Raw genomic sequence first — 27,293 nt, forward strand, 5'->3', positions numbered from 1 at the left:
TTGGGCAAAGAAAGGATTAAAGGTAGGGAGCGCCAGACCTGGGGCCAGAGGAGGTGGTCGAGGGAGGGAATCAGTCTGCACCTGCACTGTACCATGTATAAGTGAGTCCCACATACAAACTTGCATCATTGTGAGGTATATTGTCATCACATATAATCTGGACCCCCCGCAATAACAGAGCACAACTGTGTTTCATTGTAGTAATCTATCAGAGTGTCTCTCCCCAAGGCTGTTTGGAAAGTCATTCTGTTATTCGAGAAGAAAATATTGGTCAATGTAATTCTGTGGTGAAATTTTGATATATGTAATACATTTTTATGACTTAAATATCTATTTTTCTACCCAATAAAGACTAACTCTTGAAAGTTACTCAAAAGCATTAAAATTAGTAGTTTATTCATTACCACTAGGGAAACGGAATGCAAATATTGGGATTTCTGAAATATTTTTTTTTTTACTGTGAATCTTTCCCTGTCACTAGAGAATTAAGTACATGTTGAATGTTTGGGTTAGCAACAGATTTAAGTATGTTTTTTTTTCAACCAACATTTCCTTGGATTTCAGCCACAATTTAACCTCACTGCTGTGGAGTCTTGTTTCCAGAGCTACTTTTCCCTCCCTCTGTTTGAAGTCTCTCTACTCTCAGCTGTCTTCACTCTGCAGATGCTACTGCTCCCTCTGCACTTCATTGTCAGCAGATTCAACTATTTTCTGCTTCTTAACATCCCGGGACAGTCTCTCTCTCCCTTTCATGTTCCTTCAGCTCCTTGATGTGAACAGACTTCTCCCCTTCAATATCCTCTATATACAAGTGCAGTACAGTGTTGGAATTTTGGATTGCTAGTTACTTTGGACCTTGGCTATTACAAAAAGGGGCAAATATGGCTGCCCAGGCCCCATTACTGTTGCTGCTTTGTTTTGGAAACAGCAGCAGTAGCGAGGCTCTGGCAGCTCAGTGTACTCTTCCCACCTCACTCAGCTTGGGGATAAAAAAAGGATTCAGGAGGTGCTGTGTATAATTTGTGCTGCACAAAGTACCTGTGTGTTGCCTGTTACTCTCACACTCTGGAGGCTCACACAGTAAGATAGGAAAGAGAAGCTGTTTCTGGAGCCAAATCAGTGTATGTCAAAACACATACAAATTTGTCCAGTGCTTCATCGGATTTAGCTTGTAGCAATAGCGGACATTGGGCAAACCACGCTCTCTTGTATGCTTTACGAATGCATCGATCCGGATACCCTCTTTCTTGTCAGCCAGAGTAGGATCAGGTCAATCCTCGCACTTAATCAACTCCTGGTAGTACTTGGGTATTATTTCATGTGACCACACATGCAGACAGGAAAAATCTCCTGCACACTGGTGTATCTCAAGCAGTTCTCTGTATCTAAGTATTAGGCAGTGGTTTTTTCATGGCACAGATGATTACGTCTTATTGCACACTCATTGGAAAACAATTTTTCCCCATCTTGAGCATCCTTGTTATATTGCATCATCACAAAGACTGTGCTGCTGTCTTCTGCACTCAATATAGGACGTTAAAAAACAGGAAGCTTACTTCTTTCTTCTAGAAGGACTGGTCTCTCCCCCTTCTCAATCCCCAAGCCTCTGCAAAATGAAAGCAGGAGAGTGGGATGCTGACCAACACTTCCCTCCATCTGACCAAAACATTCTTAGGCTCCTCTCATTTAACACCCTGTACTATACAACTATGACCACTCCTAGAGCAGAGTATCATACCAAATGGCTCATTCCACTACACTGACAAGAATATGTCCTCCAATGGGAGAAGCACATATCTTATTTATAAGGTTTATAGACCCTGTTACATGAATAGTCTGAAAAAATACGTATGTTATGGCAGAGATCACGGAACAATAATCACATTGTGCCTTTATTTCTACTGACTTCCACTGTAGAAGCCGACAATTTTCGGCACCAAAATCCAGGTTGAGGTTTAGGCTGAAAATACCTCTGTATTAACTTGCTCCTCCCCCCCATCCCACCCGTAGGACTTCCCCAAGCCTACCTTAGAAAGGCCTGGTGATGGTCTAATGGAAATGGGACTTGATATACCGCCTTTCTGTGGTACTTTGCAACTACATTCAAAGCGGTTTACATACATACAGGTACTTATTTTGTACCTGGGGCAATGGAGTGGCATCTTCAGGGGCAAGAATCAGGGGCGTAGCCAGACTTCGGCAGGAGGGGGGTCCAGAGCCCAAGTTGAGGGGGCACATTTTGCCCCCCCCAGGCGCCGTTGACCGCCACCACCAACTTTGAACCCTCCCCCACCATCACCTGCTGGCGGGGGACCCAACCCCCGCCAGCCAAGGTCCTCTTCTTCCGGCACAAGGCTTCGTTCTGTTTCTGTGAGTCTGATGTGCAGGACGTCAGACTCACAGAAACAGAACCAAGCCTTGCGCCGGAAGAAGAGGACCTCGGCTGGTGGGGGTTGGGGTCCCCCGCCAGCAAAGGTAGCTGACGGCGGGAGGAGGGGTCGAGAGGGTAGTCAGCGGGGGGGTCCAGGGTCAAATCTACGGGGCCCATGCCCCTGTGGCCCCACGTAGCTACGCCACTGGCAAGAACAAACCCCACTTGTTCCTACCCATGTCACTGCTCCATCGCAATGGCTGCCGGGATAGCCATGGGAGGTCCCAGCAGCCATTTTACGAATGGAACCAGCACAGACAGGAAACTTGCTCCTGTCCATTACAACAAATTAAACTGACCTAAATCAGCTCTCTAAAATTAATTAAAGCAGTAGTTAGTAAATACAAAAATATTGCACATGTGAAGTTATTAACATATTAGAAAGTTACACAGACAAAAAAAGCAACACTGGGCCTTTTTTTGTCTGTATATTTTCTATGTATGCTGTTTACCCTCTCTGTTCGGTCTGTACATATTAGAAAATTAGACTTTTTTATTTCTTTTCCTGTGGGACTACTTTTTGTGGACCTAACAGGATTGTGCACAAAGCCAAAAGTTTTTCAATGGCTAATATGAGGCCTTCAGATGCAACATGCAGGAGGTGCTGACAAGATATACCTGACACAGGCTGTGTTTCGACACTCAGGTCTTCGTCAGGGATACTGTTAAAGAGCAAATCAATTTATGGAAACTTACATAGCTATATAAACGTCATAGAATATATATTATATAAACTGCATAGCATCAAACTTTGGTCAAAATGTCGGTGATGTGGGTAGCAAACAACAGTGGCTCTTCACATGAAGAGACGCTATTGTTTGCTACCCACATCACCGACAGTTTAACCAAAGTTTGGTGCTATGCAGTTTACATCATATAGTATATACTTTGAAGTTTATATAGCTGCGTATGTTGCATCTGAAGAATAAAATATTTTTTTGTGTCATTGGCCATCTTGGGACTCGTTCATGGTATCTTTCACTGTTCTGTTGGCTCTTTGACTTTTTGTGGAAGGACTGATTTCCTGCTCTTGCTTTTTGGCTTCTTAATATGAGGACATGACATGGTTTTCAGCAAAAATAAGTAAATAGATAACGAACAGTAAGAAAATCACAGTTGATCCCTAAAGTGGACTTATCAGGATTTTGCACAACACCCTTCAAATCTCTCAGCTGCCAATCACCATATAGAGTCTTGAGATGGCACTTTATGGCCGCTGATCTCATACGTTAGAGCTATAAAGAATGCTAGTGTATTTAAGAAATATTGTCTGAGGCTTGAAATTAAATATTTGTTAACAAATAGTGTGTAGTTTACAGTTAGTGATGTTGCTACCATGTTTTCCTCATATGCCACTTGAGGAGCTTAAATCCTTTGATCTTGATAGCTTGGTGGTGTTCTCTCCAGGACTTGGAGTGGAGTATAAGTAGAACTGAACTAGTGGGAACTATAAATAAACTCTGATCAGGAGTACTAGGCAGTTTCTCTAGCAAGCAGAATACGGTGTCTCATGAGTTTTAAAATTGCTTATGATTCTGGCACAAACTGTACAGTATTTATTTCACATAATTAAAATACCGCATGGGCCCTAACAAAGGTTAAGGGACAGGACCCTGCCACATTTTCAGTGTGCACAGCTGCTGGAGGTTTGCTATGTAGCTGTGCACATGTTACTGAAAACATTAGTTACTAGACTAGCACATGAAAGGGTAAAGCACTAATGCTGGGTTCCTGTTCTGAAACAGGAGGCTCAAAACGAGCACACAACACTGAACCAATCAGGAAACAGAACATACGCAGAGACTTGTATAAATTAGAGCCAGCAAGAGAATGTGTCCAAATCCTCTATTTTCCAAATAATTTCTCAGAAAACTAATCAGAATTGCCAGATATCCAGATGCTTGTTATGCTAAACAAATGATGAAAGCTCTGTTTTTCACATCCTCTATTTTCAAATCTTTCTAAGAAACTGAAGATTTTTTTTAAATATAATGTTAAAGTTCAAAGCACCAAGTGTTACTGGTTTGCTCATGGAATCAATTTTAACCAAGGTTAATATCAAACATATTGCTTGCCACATGCTTAAAAATGATGACAACAGACTGTCATAGCCAATGACCCATTTTACGTAAGTATAGTTTATGTCCTTTTTGTGGAATTGCTTTTGATATAAATCTGTGCATCAGATGTCTTTCTAAATGGTTAAGCAAATATACTTAGTATATGTGAGCATACATCATGAACTATGTTGCTAATCAGATTTATTATATGTGACGTTTGATACCTACTCTATTGAAAAACTGGGCTATAAATCTCAAAATGAATCTTAAAGGGGTCCTTTTACTAAAGCTTAGTGCATAATAACAGAATTGGCATACGCTAAATGCTAAGAAGCCCACAGGTTAACGCTAAATGCTAAGAAGCCCAGAGGTTAAAAATGGGTTGCTTAGCATTTAGCATAGGTTAATCCTATTAGCATATGCTGTACCTTTTTACTCTTCTCCAATTTTTCCAGTGCTACTTTGCCCTGGTTTAAGTGTGTCTAATCTGTGGAAGCCCGGTCTTTGGCTCTACCCTGCAGTAATATTGGTACCGATCCTTAAAACCGATGCTGGTCAGAGACATGACAAAAGAATGAGGAAGAAGTAGAGAAGCTGGGACTACCTATGTGTACCCTACTGATGACAGCTAATCCTTTCTTGCTGAGCTTTCTTCTACTCTTCCCAGTTGCTGGAACCCAAAATCTAGCTCCATTGCACAGGCTACCTCCAAAAGGCACAGTAGTGGGGGGTTATGTCCTGTGGGTTAGATGAAATCCATGACTGTGCACCTCAAAGCTCAAATTTCAAGTGATAATCAAAATTTCAGTGAGATGGTCTTGTATGTCTTATGCAGCATATATTAAATAAGCGATACCATTACCGGCAAACTTTCAGCGCTATGTGCCAAAAATTAAGCTCAACTTTTAAGCACAGATATAGTTTGTATCCTTACTTTGCATTGGGGGAAGGGTAAATAGTAAGAAAGCCATATTGGCAGTAGGAGCAGGGGAAGCAATTCAGCATTAGCAACTCCATGCCCACCCCAAACTACACCTATGATTTTAAGTTAAGTGGCGCATGAGTTTATCAACCCAGAAGTCAGGCTGTAGTGGAGGAGTAGCAAAATAGTTAGTGCAGTAGGCTGTGAGCTGGAGGTAACTAGGTTTGATTCCCATTGCAGCTCCTTAACTCTCCACTGCCTCAAGTTAAGAACAAAAACAACCAAAAAAAACAAAAAACTTAGGGCTTCTTTTACAAAGCTGCGCTACCGATTCCCGGTGTGGCAAACGAGAGGAAGCCCATTCAATTCCTATGGGCTTCTTCTCATTTACCACAAGGGAATCGCTAGAACGGCTTTGTAAAAGAAGCCTTTAGATTGTGAACCCACTAGGGACAGTGAAAGGACCTGTATATAATATGTAAACTGTTTTGAGTGTACCAGGAAAAGGAGTCTAGTGGAAGATGGATTATTTGAGTTTGGGAAATTACTTTGTTGTAAGGGAAATAATGTATTTTTTGATGTTATTCTTTTTACTTAATAGTTTATATTGTCATGCCAATGCCATGGCACTTAAACTGTTTACATTTCTTGATCTGTATTATGTCATATTTTAAATTATCTATTTTGTTGTAACATGCACCGCAAATAGATTTTTTTCTCCTCCTGAAAGGCATGAATCAAACTAAAATAGAAACAGAAGGACGGTCACTTGGGTATATCCTTTAAAAGTCAACTGTGCTTCATCAAATACCATGATAGTAAAGAAGCTTTCATATTTGCTTGTAAAACCTACAGCACATGATGCTTTGAACTTTCATTGTCACAGATGATGTTTGCCATGTACCACTCACTTTTGGAAGTATACAAAAGTGCTGTGGATTTCCTCAGATACTATAAAGCATAGGCAAGTGGAGTATCGATATGAAAGTGGGGGAAAAACCTTGGCAGGCATTTTTGGCCTCAGGAACTGAGGGCCAGATGCACTAAACTTAACGAGCCAGCAGTGTGGTTTTTAAACTAGTTCTAGCCAGTTTAGCGCGCAGTAGTAAACCGGGACATGCACAAAAGGGTTCTCCGAGCTATTTTCCTGTCATGGTAGCAGCTAACGAAAACGGAATGCAAAGTTATTATAATGAGCTAATTACTATTATAATGTGAATGTGATGCACTACTGTTTCCGACCCCATGCACAAAAACAGTCCCTACTTTTACCGTGGAAATTTTAACGGCAGGTCTGGACCTGCCGGTTCTTCATTATCGCAAGTAGCAGAGCGGGAGAAACAAGGCAGGGAAGATGGAGCACAAAAAAAAAAAAAAGTATACCAGCTTACACACATCTTCTTTGTGTGTATGAAAGCCGTGCCATATGTTTCTTTTTCAAATGACAGTTTACTGGCAAGAAATTGGGAGGGACCGAAATGTAAAGCATAAAAGTAATGTGGTGACTTACCAAAAATGCAAGGAAGACAAGGGTGCATCAAAGAAACAGCGTCTGTGGAAACAGGCTTGGTTCCGCACCCAGCTGTTCCTGCTGCTTCCTTCTACTGGCCAGCTGACATCCTAGAACACCCATCTCCCTGAAGATGGACTCTCATTGGCTGGCTGCTGTCCCAACTCCTCCTCCCTGCAGGGTTTCCCTGATGACATCACTTTAGAGCTGTGAACTGATTGGATCGGAACTTCCTGGTGTCCCTTCTCCAGAGAGGGGCTAAACCAATTGGACAGCAACAGCCAATGAGAGTCCACCTTCAGAGAGATGGGCGCACTAGGATGTCAGCCAGCCAATAGAAGGAAGCAGCAGGAACAACTGGGGTGGAACCAAACCCTGATGCTGCTGATTCCTCACAGAAGAGCTGAGAGCAGAAAAGAGGGTTTCCCCACTTTTTCCCAGCAGCAGGAGGCAGGGAGCTGCAATACAAGTATGCCCATTCCCCCCCCCCCCCCCCCCAAAAAAAAAGGGCTTTTCTGCTTGGGAGAAAAAAAAATGTTAAATCTACTGCTTTCATACATGAGAGCCGTCTGTAGCATGCACAGAGCAGCCATGGAATGGATAGCGATTGACTGTTCTGCGCAAGCTCAGCTCACCGACTTGCTTCCCCCATATCGCATGCAAATGAGCTGGATCGCAAAAGCAACGAGCAGCTCATTTGCATGCGATTTTCTTTGTGAATCCCTCTGTGTTTCTAAATCGGTAAATTTTTACCAATAAACGTAGACAGATCCTTAATGGGACCTTTGTGCATCTGGCTCTTAGTCTGCACTGAAGTCAGTCTGTGCATGTTTAATGTGGTTTCCCCAACTTTATATAGCAGATATAGTGACCTTGCAAGTCAAAAAAGCATAAGGATCATACATACTGTATGAAGGCTAATGTTGTCCATTGATTAGGTTAGGGCAAGTACCAAATGGCTCATATACTCATCACAGTTTTTGCTGCTATTCAGCTTTCCACCAAGGCTGTGGAGTCTGTACACCAAATTTTCAACTCAGATGCCAATATTTTCCTACTGTCTGACCCCGACTCCTACTATGTATAGTAAATCTAAGAGAAATTTGTTGAATTATATAAACACAGGATTTTCTTTTATGTATAAAATTAGGACTAACAGATCACAAATTATAATCATTTGAAATTTGAACAAATAACCTGAACAAAAGAATGACATCAAATTAAAATATGTAATGTACTTTTGCAAGTTTTTATTTTGAAGCTGGAGTCAGAGTTGCTACATTTTTACCAACTCAGACTCCACCCAAAATTGCATCTGACTCCAACTCCATTTCCACATTAAAATATGCTATTCAAGGCTTAAGCAAAGATTAATAGATTGGGTGAAGTGAACCCTCTGCTGAACCAAAACTTAGCTTAGCTACCATTTGTTGACCTTTATATCTACTGAAATAAAATCCATAAATCCAGCAGTTAAAATACAGGCCATAATAAATCAAGCCTTGGTGAAGTCATATATGCTCACTTACATTATACCATGAATTCAGTTAAGACATTCAAAACTGATCATCATCTCTGACTCTGACAGCAAGCTGCGTTGCATTTCCATACAAATTAAACAAGGTAACCACATTACTTCAATGCAGATCCAAAAACAATTCATCTAACTAAGCCTTGCAGTGCCAACTGTACCAACAATTATAGGCTATCATTTTAAAACTAAGTGAAACTGTCATAGGATAATATTTCTAAAGTAGCTTGTATTAGGGCATTCAACAACATTCCTTACTCCAGCTGCAATTAACATTTTCTCTCAAACATAAAAGTAGAAGAAACCCTATAGTAAATAAAGCCCCCTTGTTTAAAACATTTCAAGCAGTTATCAATCATTCCTTCCTTCCAAAATCAAACTTTTAAATGTTCAAATCCTGTAGTTGACAGCTTAGGTTAGTGGTTCTAAACCCAGTCTTTTGGACAACTAGGTCAGTCTAGATTTCAAGATACCCACAGGGGCATATTCATCAGACAGGTATGAAAACAGCAGAAGCAAGGAGTGAAATGCTTTCATGCATATTCACTGTGGCTATCCTGAAAACCATCAAAACCTTTCCACAAAACATAAGAATTGCTTCGTCCAGAAAAAATTGTGGAACTCTATATACGTTGCTCATAGGCTTTTTAGGCATTAAAAAAAAAAAAAAGATAGGAAGACCTCAAAAGACCCTCAGTGCTACAGTGAACTTATCACCAGCATACTTTCAGCACTCAGTGGGCCATTATGTCATCACTGGCCAAAAACCTCCTAAATTTTTTTTTACAGACTTCAAAATTTAACTTTGTGCTCATACATGTGCATAACTGATAAAATAGTGCAAATTTCAATTACAAGAACAAAAAGCAAAGAGTTTCCCTATACATCCACCATTTTTTCTGTGAAGTAATATTTTCTGAATCTGCCTTATTTGACCCCCATATCATGACCACTACTCTGGAACAGGGGTGAATCATCTTTTCTTGATGAATGGCCTCATGAATAACTATAAGAGTCTAGAAGAATTACATTATCAATTTAAGGGGGCTGCCCTTCGTAACTTTCCTCCTTTTAAGCCAAAACAGTAAAGTTCCAGAAGCAGCAAGGTGTTTGGGTCAGCAGCAGGTGGGATGCACATATGCAGGAGGAGCTCTTACTCTGCTGCTGCCACCTGAACATTTGATTTTGTTTTTTGTTTTTTGTTTTTTTTTGGGGGGGGGGGGGGGGTTGAAATGTGTCAGAACCAAAGAAAGGGCTCCTGAGATGAATAGGCTAAAGATGACTGAAATAATCTTCCAAAGATATATAAAGATCCAATTGCTACAAGCCAACCAAAACAGATCTTTACAAAAGGCCAATGTTTGTGGATTCAGAGGAAAAGGATCTCAGCAACCCAGGTGAAAGTTCAATCACTTTTTATCTGCTTATCAAGGGTTCAATTCTCTGTCATTGATACTAGAAAAACTTCTGACCCACTTACATTCAATCATTAATTTTTAAATATATTTTTTTATAACGCCATAACTTGCAATTAGCAACAGAAACTTGCGCTTACGGGGACCCGTTTCACCACCACATGCCATTTTCATCGGATTCTAATGCTGCTCCACTTCTGTGAAGGCACCACTGCTGAAGTAAATCTCATTTATTTTTATCATTAGAATCTTTTTATATACAATTAGTCTTTTATAGAGTGGGTTTCTTTCACAACCCTAGGTGTTTTAATGTTTCTACTTTTATTTTCTACCTTTACTCCAGCGTTAACTCTGTGAATGTCCCAATACCCCTTTTTCAAAAAAAGTTTTATTTTTTTTTTGCTTTGACACAGATAAGATTAAAAGCAACTTCCTTGTGCCTAAGTTAAATGCCTTCCACTTTTACTAGTATGTTTTTACATTATTTCTCTAGGTCATCTTGGATGATAAGTTGTGCTGTCCGGGCTAAGCCTTTTTTTTGTCCCTGGCTACGTATGTTTGTTTTGATTTTTATTGTTTGCTCAATGAGCCTAGCATTTTAGTTTTTTATGTTTTGCTTTATATATGTTATTTAAGATTTTATTTATTAAAGATCTTTATTGATGACTTTTTTTTATATGTTTTTGGAATATCTTATAACCAACTTTTTTATGTAAATGTAGTTTTTATGGTTTTGATATTTGGTTTTATATCCTTTATTTATTTCTTTATTATCTGTGATATATTAATACCCCTGATGCAGCCTTAATTGGCGAAACGTGGCCACGTCGGATCTGTAAGAATAAAGAAACTGTTTGGACCTCCAGTATCTGCTTTCTGTTTTTCATGTGTCGCTGCTAGACACTCAACGCCTCTTTGCTATTCCAGTCATTAGGGGGCAAGCCATGTGTAAGTTTGCTCCATTACACTATCCACTCGTACTACTGTTAATTCTTTGCATGCCCAATGTGAAACTTTTCTAGTAGGCTTAACACAAAATTCAAATATGATTGGCAATGAAATACATGCCCTTGCTTTAATCAAAAAGCAATCAATTACAACTCTAATCCCAAAATGTTAAGGCTTAGCATGAGCTATATATTTGAAATATATTTCAATAAGATCAAAAAGGAAACCCTAGCAACTGCAGAGACTTGAGAACGATACAAATGACAAACTACTGCTCTTGCTTTGTTTACTTAGAGGGGCATAATGGAACAGAAACGCCTATCTCCATGGGCGTTTATCTCCGAGAACGGGTCCGTGAAGGGGCGGGGCGGATCGTATTTTTTAAAAGAAAAAGACGCCCATGTTTTATTCGTCAAGGTGTGAGCTGGGCGTTTTTGCTTTTCAGCGATAATGGAAAATGAAATCGCCCAGCTCAAAAAACGAATAAATCCAAGGCATTTGTTCGTGGGAGGGGCCAGGATTCATAGTGCACTGGTCCCCCTCACATGGCAGGACACCAACCGGGCACCCTAGGGGGCACTTTTACAAAAACCAAATAAAAGGTAAAAGAGCTCCCAGGTGCATAGCACCCTTCCCTTGGGTGTTGAGCCCCCCAAATCCCCCTCAAAACCCACTGCCCACAAGTCTACATCATTACTATAGCCCTAAGAGGTGAAGGGGGGCACCTACATGTGGGTACAGTGGGTTTGGGGGGGTTGGACGACTAGTAGCATTAAGCAGCACAATTGTAACAGGTAGGGGGGGGGATGGGCCTGGGTCCACCTGCCTGACGTCCACTGCACCCCCTAACAACTGCTCCAGGGACCTGCATACTGCTGCTTGGGAGGAGGGTATGACATTTGAGGGTGAAAGTAAAAAGTTGTGAAACATCATTTGTTGTGGTGGGAGGGGGTTAGTGACCACTGGGGGAGTCAGGGGAGGTCATCCCCGACTCCCTCTGGGGGTCATCTGGTCATTTAGGGCACTTTTGGGGGCCTTATTCGTCAAAAAAACAGGGTCCAGGAAAAGTGTCCTAAATTCTAGCTCAAAACTGTTCCATTATCGGCGAAGGGCGCCCATCTCTGTTCGCCCGATAACCACGCCCCAGTTCCGCCTTCGACACGCCTTCGATACGCCCCCGTCAACTTTGTCCGCATCCGCGACGGAGTGCAGTTGAAAGCGTCCAAAGTTCGGCTTTCGATTATACCGCTTTATTTGTTTTTGTGAGAAGAACGCCCATCTCCCGATTTAGGTCGGAACTTGGGCGTTATTCTCGTTCGATTATAAGCTGGTTAGTATGGTAAAACATCAATCCCGAGAGTTCTCTATTCAAGCAAGGAATATATGGTAAGCTTCAATTCATTTTTTTAAACTTCAAACTACGGCTGCATTTCTAAAGTAGGCTGTGAAAATTGTGCTGTCTATAGCTATTCCACATATTCTTTAATTTGTAATTTGTCAGTTTTTATTTTGTATTTATCGTTTCATTACTTTTTATTCTTTTAGGGGGCCTTTTACAAAGGCACGCTAGCGGTTTTAGTGCACGCTAATCATTAGCATTTGCTAAACACTAGAGCCGCCCATAGAAACATATGGGTGACTAATGTTTAGCGCGTGTTTATTTTTTAGCGCACACTAAAACACTAGCGCACCTTTGTAAAAGGACCCCTAATTTATTTAGTGTTGCATTTTGATTAAATTTGTAATTGCGATTAATGGTACATTATTTATTTACTTTTTTCCCCCCACTGCAGCTCCTTGTAACTCTGGGCAACGGAGCGTTAAGTGACTTCAGTGGGAAAACAAGGAAACAACATCTTTAATCACTCAATTAAAATTTTAATCAAAATGCAGCCCTACTGCGTATATTTTATGTAATGCTGGATTTTCTATGACATTTTTAATTTTTTTAAATCATAGAACACTAAGAAAACCACACTGAAGTCTGCATTTAATGAAATTTTATCACCCAATGTAACACCATAACTAACTGCTCTGATGTCATTTTGGAACAGATTTTACATTTCAGTGAAATATTATATATGGTAAAACACTCCTTTCAAGGTAATAAAACCCTGCCACACAGAGGTAACTGTTTCCAAATGTTTCTTACTCAGTGGTATAAGCTGGCTTTTAGTGACTACTATGAATCTCTAATATTGTGCCTTAGAAAATACTTGATACAAATTCCATTATATCAAATACGTCTTCCATTAAAAAGCAACACACACAATACAGAAATATCATAGATGAAGGAAGTGAAACGTAATAAGGAACCATAAAATTGAATCTTTACAACCCAGGTGGCCTCCGTGAGACAGCGCTGAAGGTCTTCCCTGATGCAAGAGGCCCTAAGCCATGTTGTTCTGCATGTCCCAACAGCAATAGCAGATGTACAGGAGAGGCTATATCGTAAGCAGAGAGAGAGAGAGAGAAACTTCTCAATTCCGTGGGGATGAAATCTGGCAGGAACTCAAGGATTTATTCAACAGATCTTCAGAGATGAGACAGGTTCAGTGGGATTGGAGACGAGCTGATGTAGTCCCTCTTCACAAAAGAAGAGAGGGGGAAGAAGTGGGAAAACTACAGGCAGATAAGCCTCACATCAGTGATAAGAAAAATAATGTAGTCACTGCTTAAGGAAAGGATAGTTGACTTTCTAGAAGCCAATGGGTTACAAGATCTGAGGCAACATGGCTTTACCAAAGGAAAATCCTGCTAAACAGATCTGACTGACTTCTTTGATTGAGTGACCAAAGAACTGAATGAAGGACATGCACTAGATGTAATCTAACTGGACTTCAGCAAAGCTTTGATACAGTCCATCACAGAAGACTGATAAATAAGCTGAGAAGGCTGAACTTAGGACTAAAAGTAGTGTACTGGACTGGAAACTGGTTGACTGACAGGCGGCAGTGACGGAATCTGCTCCAAGATAAGGAAAGTGAGTAATGGAGTGCCTCAAGGGTCGGTTTTGAGGCCAATTCTGTTTATTTGTGAGAGACATTGCTGAAGGGTTAGAAGGAAAGTTTGCTTTTTTGCGGATGACACAAAGATAGTCAATAGAGTGGATACCCTGGATGGAGTAGAAACCATGACAAGGGATCTCCAAAGGTTGGAAGAATGGTCAAGGGTTTCGCAGGTAAAATTTAATAATCCACTGACAAGGGGATAATGCTAAGTTACCAGAGTCTATACCACATAACCACACTCACAAAGACTCCAGAATATAAATTGTATTAAAACAATTTGCTTTTATTACAACAATGTGTCTATACTATACATATGACACACATAAACACTTGAACTACTTATTCATCACCATTCATACACCACTCACCCATTATTGCTAACTCCCAAGCATAATACAGCATATACAAACTTACCTATATCATCTATAGGAAAGTGCATGTACTATTATAGTTGTAAATCATCCAATATATAACAAAAAACTTCTAACGGTAGCGTCCAGAGGCCTCAATTTAGAGGTTGAATGGGTATGATGGTGTGTGTCTTTAAATTGCCTGAGGTGTGGCTAGGGACGCCAGATATTTAAATGGGGTTATTCTTGCCCAGCCAGTAAATTTTAGTGAAGCGGCCTTTAACCCGCGCCTGGGAGAACGTTAGTCCGGCAAGCAGCCGCATATAACGGAAACAGTAAGTGATTCATTAAGTGATTGATAACAAGTATTGACATTGAATTAAGAGGTTTACTATAACAGTGACAATATTGTTAATGTAGATCAATGGGTGGTTCCTCCTGAGGAAGTGTAACGAAAAGCGGTCCAGCATTGGGGAACCGTGTTGCACATGAGAATTATTTCAGCCTTAACGGCAGTTTGTGCGCCTTCTCACCCAGTATTTGCAAGCTGTTTAAGACTGAGGTGATCCAGTAGTGTGCGGTTTGGGATAAAACACGGCATTCGGTTTGAATACTTCTAATGCTGCATCGCCAGTGAAGTCTGCAACGGGTTTAACAACGGAGATAAGTGCTTGGACATTGTTCATTTCCCATTGCAGCGTATGAGATCTGTTTAAAGAGACATTACTGGACAATAATATGCGTGCTAGAAGTTTTTTGTTATATACTGGATGATTTACAACTATAATAGTACATGCACTTTCCTATAGATGATATAGGCAAGTTTGTATATGCTGTATTATGCTTGGGAGTTAGCAATAATGGGCGAGTGGTGTATGAATGGTGATGAATGAGTAGTTCAAGCGTTTATATGTGTCATAAGTATAGTATAGACACATTGTTGTAATAAAAGCAAATTGTTTTGATACAATTTATATTCTGGAGTCTTTGTGAGTGTAGTTAAAATTTAATGACAAGAAGTGCACAAATCCAAAAGAAAAGTACCAGATAGGAGGGGAGAGATTGGTAAGCTCAGCTCAGAAGAAGGACCTGGGGGTGATGTTGTCCGAGGATCCCAAGGTGAGGAATCAATGCGAAAAGGCGGTGGCTGCAGCCGGAAGGATGCTAAGCTGCAGAGAGGGGTATAACCAGCGGAAGAAAGGTTTTGATGCCCCTGTACAAATCGTTGGTGAGACCCCACTTGGAGTATTGTGTTCAGTTTTAGAAGCTGTATCTTGCTAAGGATGTAAAAAGACTTTAAGAGGTTCAGAGAAAAGCAAGCCGCACGAGGAGAGGCTTGATGACCTGAATGTGTATACCCTGGAGGAAAAGGAGAAACTGGGGTGATACGATACAGATATTCAAATATTTGAAAGGTATAAATCCGCAGACAAACATTTTCCAGAACTGAGAAGGTGGTAGAACTAGAGGACATGAATTGAGATTGAAAGGGGGCCAACTCAGGAATGACAGGAAGTATTTTTTCAATGAGAGGGTAGTAGGTACCTGGAATGCCCTTCCGTGGAAGGTGGTGCAGATGCAAACAATAATGGAATTCAAAATAGAGTGGGAAAAATAAAAAGGAATCCTGTTTGGAAGGAATGGATCCAAAGAAGTTTAGCAGAGATTAGGCAGCAACACCGCTAATTGGAAAGCAAAGCCAGTGCTGGGCAAGACTTCTACAGTCTGTGCCCTGAAAATGGCAAGGTGTACATACGAAGTTATATCACATCATACCATATGTAATGAGTTTATCTTGTTGGGCAGAATGGATGGACCATGCAGGTCTTTATCTATCATCATCTACTATGTTACTATGTTATAGTGGGGACAGCGGCTGCATAGGAAAGGTCTCAGAGGCTGGCTGTAAGTTTTTGTGTTTAAGTACACGTTGAGTGAAGAAATATTTTCTCCGATTCACTTTAAATTTACTACATTGTAGCTTCATCGCATGCCCCCTAGTCCTAGTATTTTTGGAAAGCGTAAACAAACGCTTCACATCTACCTGTTCAACTCCACTCATTATTTTATAGACCTCTATCATATCTCCCCTCAGCCGCCTTTTCTGTAAGCTGAAGAGCCCTAGCCGCTTTAGCCTTTCCACATAGGGAAGTCGTCCCATCCCCTTTATCATTTTCGTCGTCATTCTTTGCACCTTTTCTAATTCCACTATATCTTTTTTGAGATACGGTGACCAGAATTGAACACAATATTCGAGGTGCGGTCGCACAATGCTGTGATACAAAGGCATTATAACATCCTCATTTTTGTTTTCCATTCCTTTCCTAATAATACCTAACATTCTATTTGCTTCCTTAGCCACAGCAGCACACTGAGCAGAAGGTTTCAACGTATCATCAACGACGACACCTAGATCCCTTTCTTGATCCGTGACTCCTAACATGGAACCTTGCAAGACATAGCTATAATTTGGGTTCCTCTTTCCCACATGCATCACTTTGCACTTGCTCACATTAAACTTCATCTGCCATTTAGACGCCCAGTCTCATCAGCAAATTTAATTACCTCACTAGCTACTCCCATCTCTAGGTCATTTATAAATATGCTAAAAAGCAGCGGTCCCAGCACAGACCCCTGGGGAACCCCACTAACTACCCTTCTCCATTGAGAATACTGACCATTCAACCATACTCTGTTTTCTATCTTTCAACCAGTTTTTAATCCAGAATACAACACTACCTCCTATCCATGACTCTCCAATTTCCTCTGGAGTCTTTCATGAGGTACTTTGTCAAACGCCTTCTGAAAATCCAGATACACAATATCAACCGGCTCACCTTTATCCACATGTTTGTTCACCCCTTCAAAGAAATGTAGTAGATTGGTGAGGCAAGATATCCCTTCACTAAATCCATGTTGACTGTTTCATTAATCCATGCTTTTGAATATGCTCTGTAATTTTGTTCTTAATAATAGTCTCTACCATTTTGTCCAGCACCGACGTCAGACTCACCGGTCTATAATTTCCCGGATCTCCTCTGGAACCTTTTTTAAAAATCGGCATTACATTGGCCACCCTCCAATCTTCCGGTACCCAAGTTCGATTTTAAGGATAAATTACGTATTACTAACAATAACTCTGCAAATTCATTTTTCAGTTCTATCAGTAATCTGGGACGAATACCACCCGGTCCAGGAGATTTGCTACTCTTCAGTTTGTAGAACTGCCCCATTACATCCTCCAGGTTTACAGAGAATTCATGAAGTTTCTCCGACTAGTCAGCTTCGAATACCATTTCCGGCACCGGTATCCCACCTAAATCTTCTTTGGTGAAGACCGAAGCAAAGAATTCATTTAATCTCTCCGCTATGGCTTTGTCTTCCCTGATCGCCCCTTTTACTCCTCGGTCATCCAGCGGTCCAACCGACTCTTTTGCCGGTTTCCTGCTTTTAATATATCTATAATAATTTTTACTATGTGTTTTGTCCTCCAACGCAATCTTTTTTTCGAAGTCCCTCTTAGCCTTCCTTATCAGCGCTTTCCATTTGACTTGACATTCCTTATACTGTTTCTTATTATTTTCAGTTGGTTCTTTCTTCCATTTTCTAAAGGATTTTCTTTTAGCTCTAATAGCTTCCTTCACCTCACTTTTTAATCATGCCTGCTGTCATTTGGTCTTCCGTCCTCCTTTTTTAATATGCGGAATATATTTGGCCTGGGCTTCCAGGATGGTGTTTTGAACAACATCCACGCCTGATGTAAATTTTTGACCCTCGAAGCCACTCCTCTGTTTTTTTTTTCTTCACCGTTCCTCTCATTTTATCATAGTCTCCTTTTTTAAAGTTCAATGCTAACGTATTTGATTTCCTATGTATACTTACTTCAAAGCTAATATCAAATCCGATCATATTATGATCACTAAGCGGCTCCAGCACAATTACCTCCCGCACCAGATCATGCGCTCCACACTAAGGACTAGGTTTAGAATTTTTCCTTCTCTCGTCGGCTCCTGTACCAGCTGCTCTATAAAGCAGTCCTTGATTTCATCAAGGAATTTTACCTCCCTAGCATGCCCCGATGTTACATTACCCAGTCAATATAGGGGTAATTGAAATCACCCATTATTATTGTGTTGCCCAGTTTGTTTGCGTCCCTAATTTTCTTTAACATTTCTACATCCGTCTGTTCATCCTGGCCAGGCGGCCGGTAGTACACTCCAATCACTATCCTTTCCCCCTTTACACATGGAATTTCAATCCATAGTGATTCCAAGAAGTGTTTTGTTTCCTGCAGAATTTTCAATCAATTTGATTCAAGGCTCTTGTTAATATACAATGCTACCCCTCCACCAATTCGATCTACCCTATCACTACGATATAATTTGTACCCCGGTATGACAGTGTTCCACTGGTTATCCTCCTTCCACCAGGTCTCAGAGATGCCTATTATATCTAATTTTTCACTTAGTGCAATATATTCTAACTCGCCCATCTTATTTCTTAGGCTTCTGGCATTCGCATAGAGACATTTTAAACTATGTTTGTTGTTCCTATTTACATCATGCTTAGTACTTGACAGTATTAATTTGCAATCTTTTGTCAGTTTTTTTTTATTTAAGGACACGTAGAGGGGCATAATCAAAAGGGGCGCCTAAGTTTTCCTGAGGACGTCCTCGCAGGACATCCTGGCGAATGGGCGGGGAAACCCGTATTATCGAAGCAAGATGAGCGTCCATCTTTCGTTTCGATAATACGGTCCCTAGAGATGGCTGTCCTTAGACTTGGTCATTTCTGATTTTCGGCGATAATGGAAACTAAGGACGCCCATCTCAGAAACGACCAAATGCAAGCTCTTTGGTCGTGGGAGGAGCCAGCATTCATAGTGCACTGGTCCCCCTCATATGCCAGGACACCAACCGGGCACCCTGGGGTGCACTGCAGTGGACTTCAGAAAAAGCTCCCAGGTACATAGTTCCCTTAACCTTGTGTGCTGAGCCCCCCCAAAACCCACAACCATACACCACTACCATAGCCCTTACAGGTGAAGGGGGGCACCTACATGTGGGTACTATGGGTTTCTGGTGGGTTTTGGAGGGCTCACATTTACCACCAGAAGTGTAAAGGGGGGGGGGGGGGGAGCCTGGGTCCGCCTGCCTGAAGTGCACTGCACCCACTAAAACTGCTCCAGGGACCTGCATACTGCTGCGATGGACCTGAGTATGACATTTGAGGCTGGCACAAAATATTTTTAAACTATTTCTTTGAGGGTTGGAGGGGGTTAGTAACCACTGGAGGAGTAAGGGGAGGTGTTGCCCAGTTTGTTTGCGTCCCTAATTTTCTTTAACATTTCTACATCCGTCTGTTCATCCTGGCCAGGCGGACGGTAGTACACTCCAATCACTATCCTTTTCCCCTTTACACGTGATTCCAAGAAGTGTTTTGTTTCCTGCAGAATTTTCAATCAATTTGATTCAAGGCTCTCGTTAACATACAATGCTACCCCTCCACCAATTCGATCCACCCTATCACGACGATATAATTTGTACCCCGATATGACAGTGTTCCACTGGTTATTCTCCTTCCACCAGGTCTCAGAGATGCCTATTATATCTAATTTTTCATTTAGTGCAATATATTCTAACTCTCCCATCTTATTTCTTAGGCTCCTGGCATTCGCATATAGACATTTCAAACTGTTTGTTGTTTCTATACATCATGCTCAGTACTTGACAGTATTAATTTGCAATCTTTTGTCTGATTTTTATTTAAGGACACCTGATCTACTACGGTCTCTTTTGCAACCTCACTATCAGGATACCCTATCTTCCCTGTTTTGGTGATATCTTTGAAAGATACCTTATCCCAAACCATGCGCTTTTGAGCGACTGTCGGCCTTCCCCTGGTTTGTAGTTTAAAAGCTGCTCTCTCTTTCGGAATAGTCTACCCCTTCCCCAGAATGTTGCCCAGTTCCTAACAAATCTAAAACCCTCCTCTCTGCACCATCGTCTCATCCAAGCATTGAGACTCTGGAGCTCTGCCTGTCTCTTGGGCCCTGCGCGTGGAATGGGTCACATTTCAGAAAATGCTACCCTAGAGGTTCTGGATTTGAGCTTTCTACCTAAGAGTCTAAATTTGGCTTCCAGAACCTCTCTCCCACATTTTCCTATGTCATTGGAACCCACATGTACCAAGACAGCCGACTCCTCCCCAGCACTATCTAAAATCCTATCTAGGTGACACGTGAGGTCCGCCACCTTTGAACCAGGCAGGCAAGGCACCAGGCGATCTTCACGTCCACCAGCCATCCAGCTATCTTTATTCCTAATGATCGAATCACCAACTACAACAGCTGTCCTAACCCTTCCCTCCCGGGCAGCACTGAGACATATCCTCGGTGCGAGAGCATAGTACATTCCATGGTGGGTAGGTCCTGGCTACAAGAGTACTTCCTACTTCACCAGTACTCACACCTATATGCCTGGTGCCCTCCCATGTTAAGTACATAAGTAATGCCATACTGGGAAAAGACCAAGGGTCCATCGAGCCCAGCATCCTGTCCACGACAGCGGTCAATCCAGGCCAAGGGCACCTGGCAAGCTTCCCAAAAGTACAAACATTCTATACATGTTATTCCTGGAATTGTGGATTTTTCCCAAGTCCATTTAGTAGCGGTTTATGAACTTGTCCTTTAGGAAACCATCCAACCCCTTTTTAAACTCTGCTAAGCTAACCGCCTTCACCACTTTCTCCGGCAATGAATTCCAGAGTTTAATTATACGTTGGGTGAAGAAAAATTTTCTCCGATTTGTTTTAAATTTACTACACTGTAGTTTCATCGCATGCCCCCTAGTCCTAGTATTTTTGGAAAGCGTGAACACACGCTTCACATCCACCTGTTCCACTCCACTCATTATTTTATATACCTCTATCATGTCTTCCCTCAGCCGTCTCTTCTCCAAGCTGAATAGCCCTAGCCTCCTTAATATTTCTTCATAGGGAAGTCGTCCCATCCCCGCTATCATTTTAGTTGCCATTCGCTGCACCTTTTCCAATTCTACTATATCTTTCTTGAGATGCGGCGACCAGAATTGAACACAATACTCAAGGTGTGGTCGCAAAAATGGAGCGATACAACAGCATTATAACATCCTCACACCTATTTTCCATACCTTTCCTAATAATACCCAACATTCTATTTGCTTTCCTAGCCGCAGCAGCACACTGAGCAGAAGGTTTCAGTGTATTATCAACGACGACACCCAGATCCCTTTCTTGGTCCGTAACTCCTAACGTGGAACCTTGCATGACGAAGCTATAATTCGGGTTCTTTTTTCCCACATGCATCACCTTGCACTTGCTCACATTAAACGTCATCTGCCATTTAGCCGCCCAGTTGCCCAGTCTCCCAGTCTCGTAAGGTCCTCTTGTAATTTTTCACAACCCTGTCGCGATTTAACAACTTTGAATAACTTTGTGTCATCAGCAAATTTAATTACCTTGCTAGTTACTCCCATCTCTAAATCATTTATAAATATATTAAAAAGCAGCGGTCCTAGCACAACCCCTGAGGAACCCCACTAACAACCTTCTCCATTGTGAATACTGCCCATTTAACCCCACTCTTTGTTTCCTATCCATCAACCAGTTTTTAATCCACAATAGGACATTTTCTCCTATCCCATGACCCTCCAATTTCCTCTGTAACCTTTCATGAGGTACCTTGTCAAACGCCTTTTGAAAATCCAGCTACACAATATCAACCGGTTCCCCTTTGTCCACATGTTTGTTTACTCCTTCAAAGAATTGAAGTAAATTGGTCAGGGAAGATTTCCCCCCACCAAAAGCTGTGCTGACTCGGTCTCAGTAATCCATGTCCTCGGATGTGCTCTGTAATTTTGTTTTTAAATAATAGCCTCTACCATTTTCCCCGGCACTGACGTCAGACTCACCGGTCTATAATTTCCTGGATCTCCCCTGGAGCCTTTTTAAAAATCGGCGTTACATTGGCCACCCTCCAATTTTCTGGTACCACGCTCGATTTTAAGGATAAGTTGCATATCATTAGCAGTAGCTCCGCACGCTCATTTTTCAGTTCTATCAGTACTCTAGGATGAACACCATCCGGTCCAGGAGATTTGCTACTCTTCAGTTTGCTGAACTGACCCATTACGTCCTCCAGGTTTACCGTGAAGTCAGTAAGTTTCTCCAACTCGTCCGCTTGAAATACCATTTCCGACACCGGTATCCCACCCAAATCTTCCTCGGTGAAGACCGAAGCGAAGAATTCATTCAGTCTCTCTGCTACGTCTTTGTCTTCCTTGATCGCCCCTTTTACTCCTCGGTCATCCAGCGGCCCAACCGATTCTTTTGCCGGCTTCCTGCTTTTACTACCGAAAAATGTTTTTACTATGTTTTTTTGCCTCTAATGCTATCTTTTTTTCGTAATCCCTCTTGGCCTTCTTTATCTGCGCCATGCATTTGCTTTGACACTCCTTATGCTGCTTGTTATTTTCAGAAGGTTCTTTCTGCCATTTTCTGAAGGCGTTTCTTTTAGCCCTAATAGCTTCCTTCACCTCACTTTTCAACCAGGCCGGCTGTCTTTTGGACTTCCGTCTATCTTTTCTAATTCGCGGAATATGTATGGCCTGGGCCTCTAGGATGGTATTTTTGAACAGCGTCCATGCCTGTTGTACAGTTTTTACTCTCTCAGTTGCCCCCCTAAGTTTTTTTTTTTACCGTTCTTCTCATTTTATCATAGTCTCCTTTTTTAAAGTTAAACGCTAACGTATTTGACTTTCTGGGCCGTCTCAAAACGTCAGGTCTGGCTACGCCCCTGGTTGGAACTCCATCTCCCATAAATAAATAATTGGTACAATGCATTTCTATCATCATTATTTTTCTGGAACCAGTCTGATTTGGCCCGTTTTTGAACTCGTGTATTTTCCACATGCCAAGTTTTATTCCATTCCACTAAATATTTAGAGAGTTATTTTGCCCCCAGAAAGACAGACTTCTCAAACCCTTTTGTATCATTGTTTCCAACTTCCAATAGGTTGGAAAGAATAAATACAGTTCCTTGTAACTACCAAGCATGCCATCTTCAAATGGAGATACTTGTAGCTGAAATGATGTAGTTGACCACAGTGCCCCTATGTATCACTCTAAATAACAGAGAACAGACAAACATAACCTTCTATTCAACTAACAACAAATGTAATGTCTTCAAAGTAGCAGAAAACCTCAACTACTATGGGTATGAGCAGCTACAGAGCAGAACTTTGTCTTACTTGCCATTCTTTTAAGGATGAATCTGCACATCCTAAATTTATAGGACTGCAATAGTCCAACCTTGGAATACACAATTGTAACATAGTATATGATAGCAGAAAAAGACCTGCATGGTCCATCTAGTCTACTCAATAAGGCAGCAAGAGCTGCACCTGCCACATCATGCATTTTACACTCCATCATGATCAAATACTGGCATAATAAAGAGGGCAGTCACATAGACATGGGAGAGTGGTTATACAATTTTAGACAGTCACATTTATTGTCAATACTTGATTAAACCAGCAATCCAACAATGTTGCAAACGGACACTTTGCTTATTATCAACCATTAATGTGACACAAAATGCACACTAGTTCTTGATCTGTCCTTGCTATCCTTGGGTCACATTGCAGTACCATTTGGATATCATTTGTAGCTAGCTTATCAATAGCAATATAAAGACATAGCTTTAAAAAAAGCTGCAGTCGCTCCTCTTTTCACTTCAGGTTTAATTGATAACTGCAAACCAGATTTGACACCCAAATTTCTTGATTACATTCATAGGGTTAATTTTTAATATTGATGAGATATTCTCCAAATCTGCCTGTACAAATCAAAATGGACAGTGAACCAACTTCATTCTGCATTATCTTGATCTTAATTTTCTCAGAATTTACTACTTAGAAGATATCTCCAATCTAATTAGGTTTCCTTCCATATATACTTCATCCATACTAATAGGTAAAGGAACTAACTTTCATAGGGCCATAACTTTATCCTCAAAATATAATGCCAAAGCCTCACTATCTCAGCATGACAAACCTCCAACTCCCTTATAAATATGAAATAACTCACATGGTCTATTCACGGCTCTATTTCTATCCTCAAAAACTCCTTCTTTGTAGACTGACACAGGGATTGATAAGCACTCAGGTTCTACTGGTATCCTTCTTTCTACTACTAATCATCTCTTTCACCATTTCCTCTTGGATTGCCCAACCTCTCCTTGCCATTTTTAAAACACTAGAGGACCATGAAGCCTGATGGAGAGGTTTGGCTGTCTTAAATTAACTACCTGTCCTGTAACTGTAAAAGGAATCATCCCAAAATGCAAGTAACTCCAGAATGCACTGCAACTCAGATGAGATAGTGACACTGCAGAAATATCCTCCGATTAATACAACCTAGTAAATACTTGTAATTAATAACATATTAACTATCCTAATTATGAACTACATTAGCATATAGTCAAGATCACAGGAGTATACTTAAATCCATATCCTCTCCATATTAAAATTCACTTGCTTGGGTTGGGATAAGTACTAGATCCGGCATATGACTTGCTTTATGAGTTGGGACTCACTAGCTGATCAAAGCTCAGTGGCTCCATGGTAGAAAAACATTTCACTTGGAGCACAGAGCATTCTTCCACATGAATATTGAATCTCCATATTTATTAATTCTTCTAAATCTACTGGAAGTGGTACAAATGGTTCTACCAATGACACAGAATCCCAACAAATTTGCAATTGACTGCCTACAAATTACACAAAGTGACCAAGTCACAATCCCACTAGCAATTCTTCACAGACTGCCCAGAAATGCAAATTGCTTTCTATTTAAATGTGTATGTTCTCTAAATATTACCACCCCCTCCCTCCCCCATTTTCCCCTTGGCTGGTATGCAGAAATGTGTTTCATAACATACAGTAACCTGAAAAGCATTAAGGAATTCTAATTTTCTTTAGATTGACTGGTAGAAATCTTACTTGATGCTGATACACTGATGGATACGGCAGAAAGTTTCAAAAATAAAAAGGCGAGCATTCTCAATAAAATCTTCAAGGCAAGCCACTAAGAAGAAGTCATTCACCAACACCTACAACAAGAAAAGCCGCAGTCAAATGCACACATCTCTCATCATATGACCAGACAGAAATTGCTAGATACAAGTTTTTTGGAACCAAGACCATTAACTGCAAGCAGTTTATTAAAACACTTTAACATGAACAAAATTAAATCTTAGAAAATAGAGATTTTGGAGCACAACAATGGGGATTTATCAGAAATCATCATAGCAAATCTGATCACCCTGGGACTCCGTAAAGGTATTGAAGAATCAAATATGAGCCCCTCTCAGAGATTGTATTTTTTCAAAAGGATTTGGATGGACCCACAGAACACCCTCTCACCAATCGGCAACCCAGCTTCACCCTTTTCTATTTATCCTTAAGCTACTCCAGTATTTGCAAGTGCTACAGAATGGGTTGGTGATCCTGCATCGCTCACATGTCTCACAGCAAAGCAACACAGGGCCACCAACTCATTCCACTTAATTTCATATATACCCCTCTCCCAGAAAACAACTGCCTGGTGCTGTTTACACATTACAATACAATAAATTATAACTATTTATTTATTTGGAATTTACTCATACCTTTTTCAGCTGTAGCTCAAGGTGAGTTACATTCAGGTACACTAGATATTTCCCAGTCCATGGAGGGCACATAATTTAATTTTGTACCTGAGGCAATAGAGGGAGCAGCAGCGGGATTTGAACTGGCCACTGGTGCTCTAACCACTAGGCCACTCCTCCATTCCACTAGATTAAACAAAAGATTAAAAATATAAAACTCTCATAATACAGAGACTTTGGGGAAGGCTTTGGCGAAATCAACCCACTAACACTCTAGTGACTTGCCCAGAGTCACAAGGAGCTGCAGTGGGAATCAAACCCAGTTCCCCAGGATCAAAGTCCGCTGCACTGACCACTAGGCTACTCCTCCACTTTGTGACATGGTATTTGCATACAGGAGGCTATCTGTACAAAGGCTTAAAAAAAAAAAAATAGGAGAGAGATATCAAACAACTTAGCAAGTTGTAAAACGCAAATAGGCTATTAAAGAATATACATATCAAGTGGCTCTTAGCATAAAGTATGAATTAGAGCTTACCGATTCGCACTCTCTCAATTTCTTCTGGGCACCATCAAAATCAAAATTAACATACAGGCACTCTACAAATTCTGTAATGGGGTCTTTGTATGTATAAGATTCCTGTAAAATAAAAACAAACATAACGTCAGGTTTTTTTTAGACAATTTTATTTAGAACACCTCTTCATTTGAAATCAATAAAAACAATACCCAAAAACAAAAGTAAAAATCAGTATCTTTATATTTGGGCTGCAAATCATCTCTGTAATATACAACTTTCTTTAAATTAGTCATCTTACTTTCTTACTCCTGTTACTCTATCTATATGTTCCGTCTTTGCTTACACCCTATGCAGTCTATTACATGTATTATTTGTACTAGTAGAAAAAGCCCCGTTTCTCATTGAAATGGAACGGGCGCTAGCAAGGTAATCACCTTCTGCCATTAATGTTTTTAAGGGAAGTTCCAGCATTCCCCCTCCCTCCCAATTTCAGGGTCCCCCTCCCTCCCAGTTCCTGGATCCCCCCCTCTTCCTCCCGCACGTGGTAAAAGCGTGCAGCTCAGCACTTACTTCAGTTTCCCTTCTCTATCTGTCAGCTCTGGTCCCGACCTTGTGGAAACGGAAATAAGGGCGGGACCAGAGCTGAGAGACAAAGAAGGGAAACTGAAGTGCCGAGCCTGCATGCTTTTTAACTGCACAAGTTAAGTCAGGATGAACTTTTAAAATTCGAAGGGAGGGGGGCCTGTAACTGGAAGGAAAGGAAGGAAGGGAGGGAGGACCCTGGAATTGGGAGGGAGGGGGAACGCTGTTTCTTACTGATCCTCATTATTATTTGCATAATACACTGTGCATTATAATGAACTATAGAGAGCTGGTGGCTTATGTCTTAATTTCCTGAAGTCTCAGGTC

The 27,293-nt window shown here is 41.0% G+C and overlaps 1 protein-coding gene across 1 annotated transcript in view; it reads right to left on the reverse strand.

Annotated features, from left to right (window-relative positions):
- The window catches only part of EIF3E (eukaryotic translation initiation factor 3 subunit E), a 182,601-nt gene that overhangs the window by 24,813 nt on the left and 130,495 nt on the right, over positions 1-27,293 (reverse strand). The window contains exons 9-10 of the mRNA XM_030218047.1: positions 26,403-26,504; positions 25,218-25,327 (exon numbers count right to left, since the gene is read on the reverse strand). Of these exons, the coding sequence (XP_030073907.1) occupies positions 25,218-25,327; positions 26,403-26,504 (212 nt within the window). The remainder of the gene's footprint in view (positions 1-25,217; positions 25,328-26,402; positions 26,505-27,293) is intronic.

The sequence above is a fragment of the Microcaecilia unicolor genome, chromosome 1, assembly GCF_901765095.1.
Source record: "Microcaecilia unicolor chromosome 1, aMicUni1.1, whole genome shotgun sequence".
In the NCBI taxonomy this organism is placed as follows: Eukaryota; Metazoa; Chordata; class Amphibia; order Gymnophiona; family Siphonopidae; genus Microcaecilia; species Microcaecilia unicolor.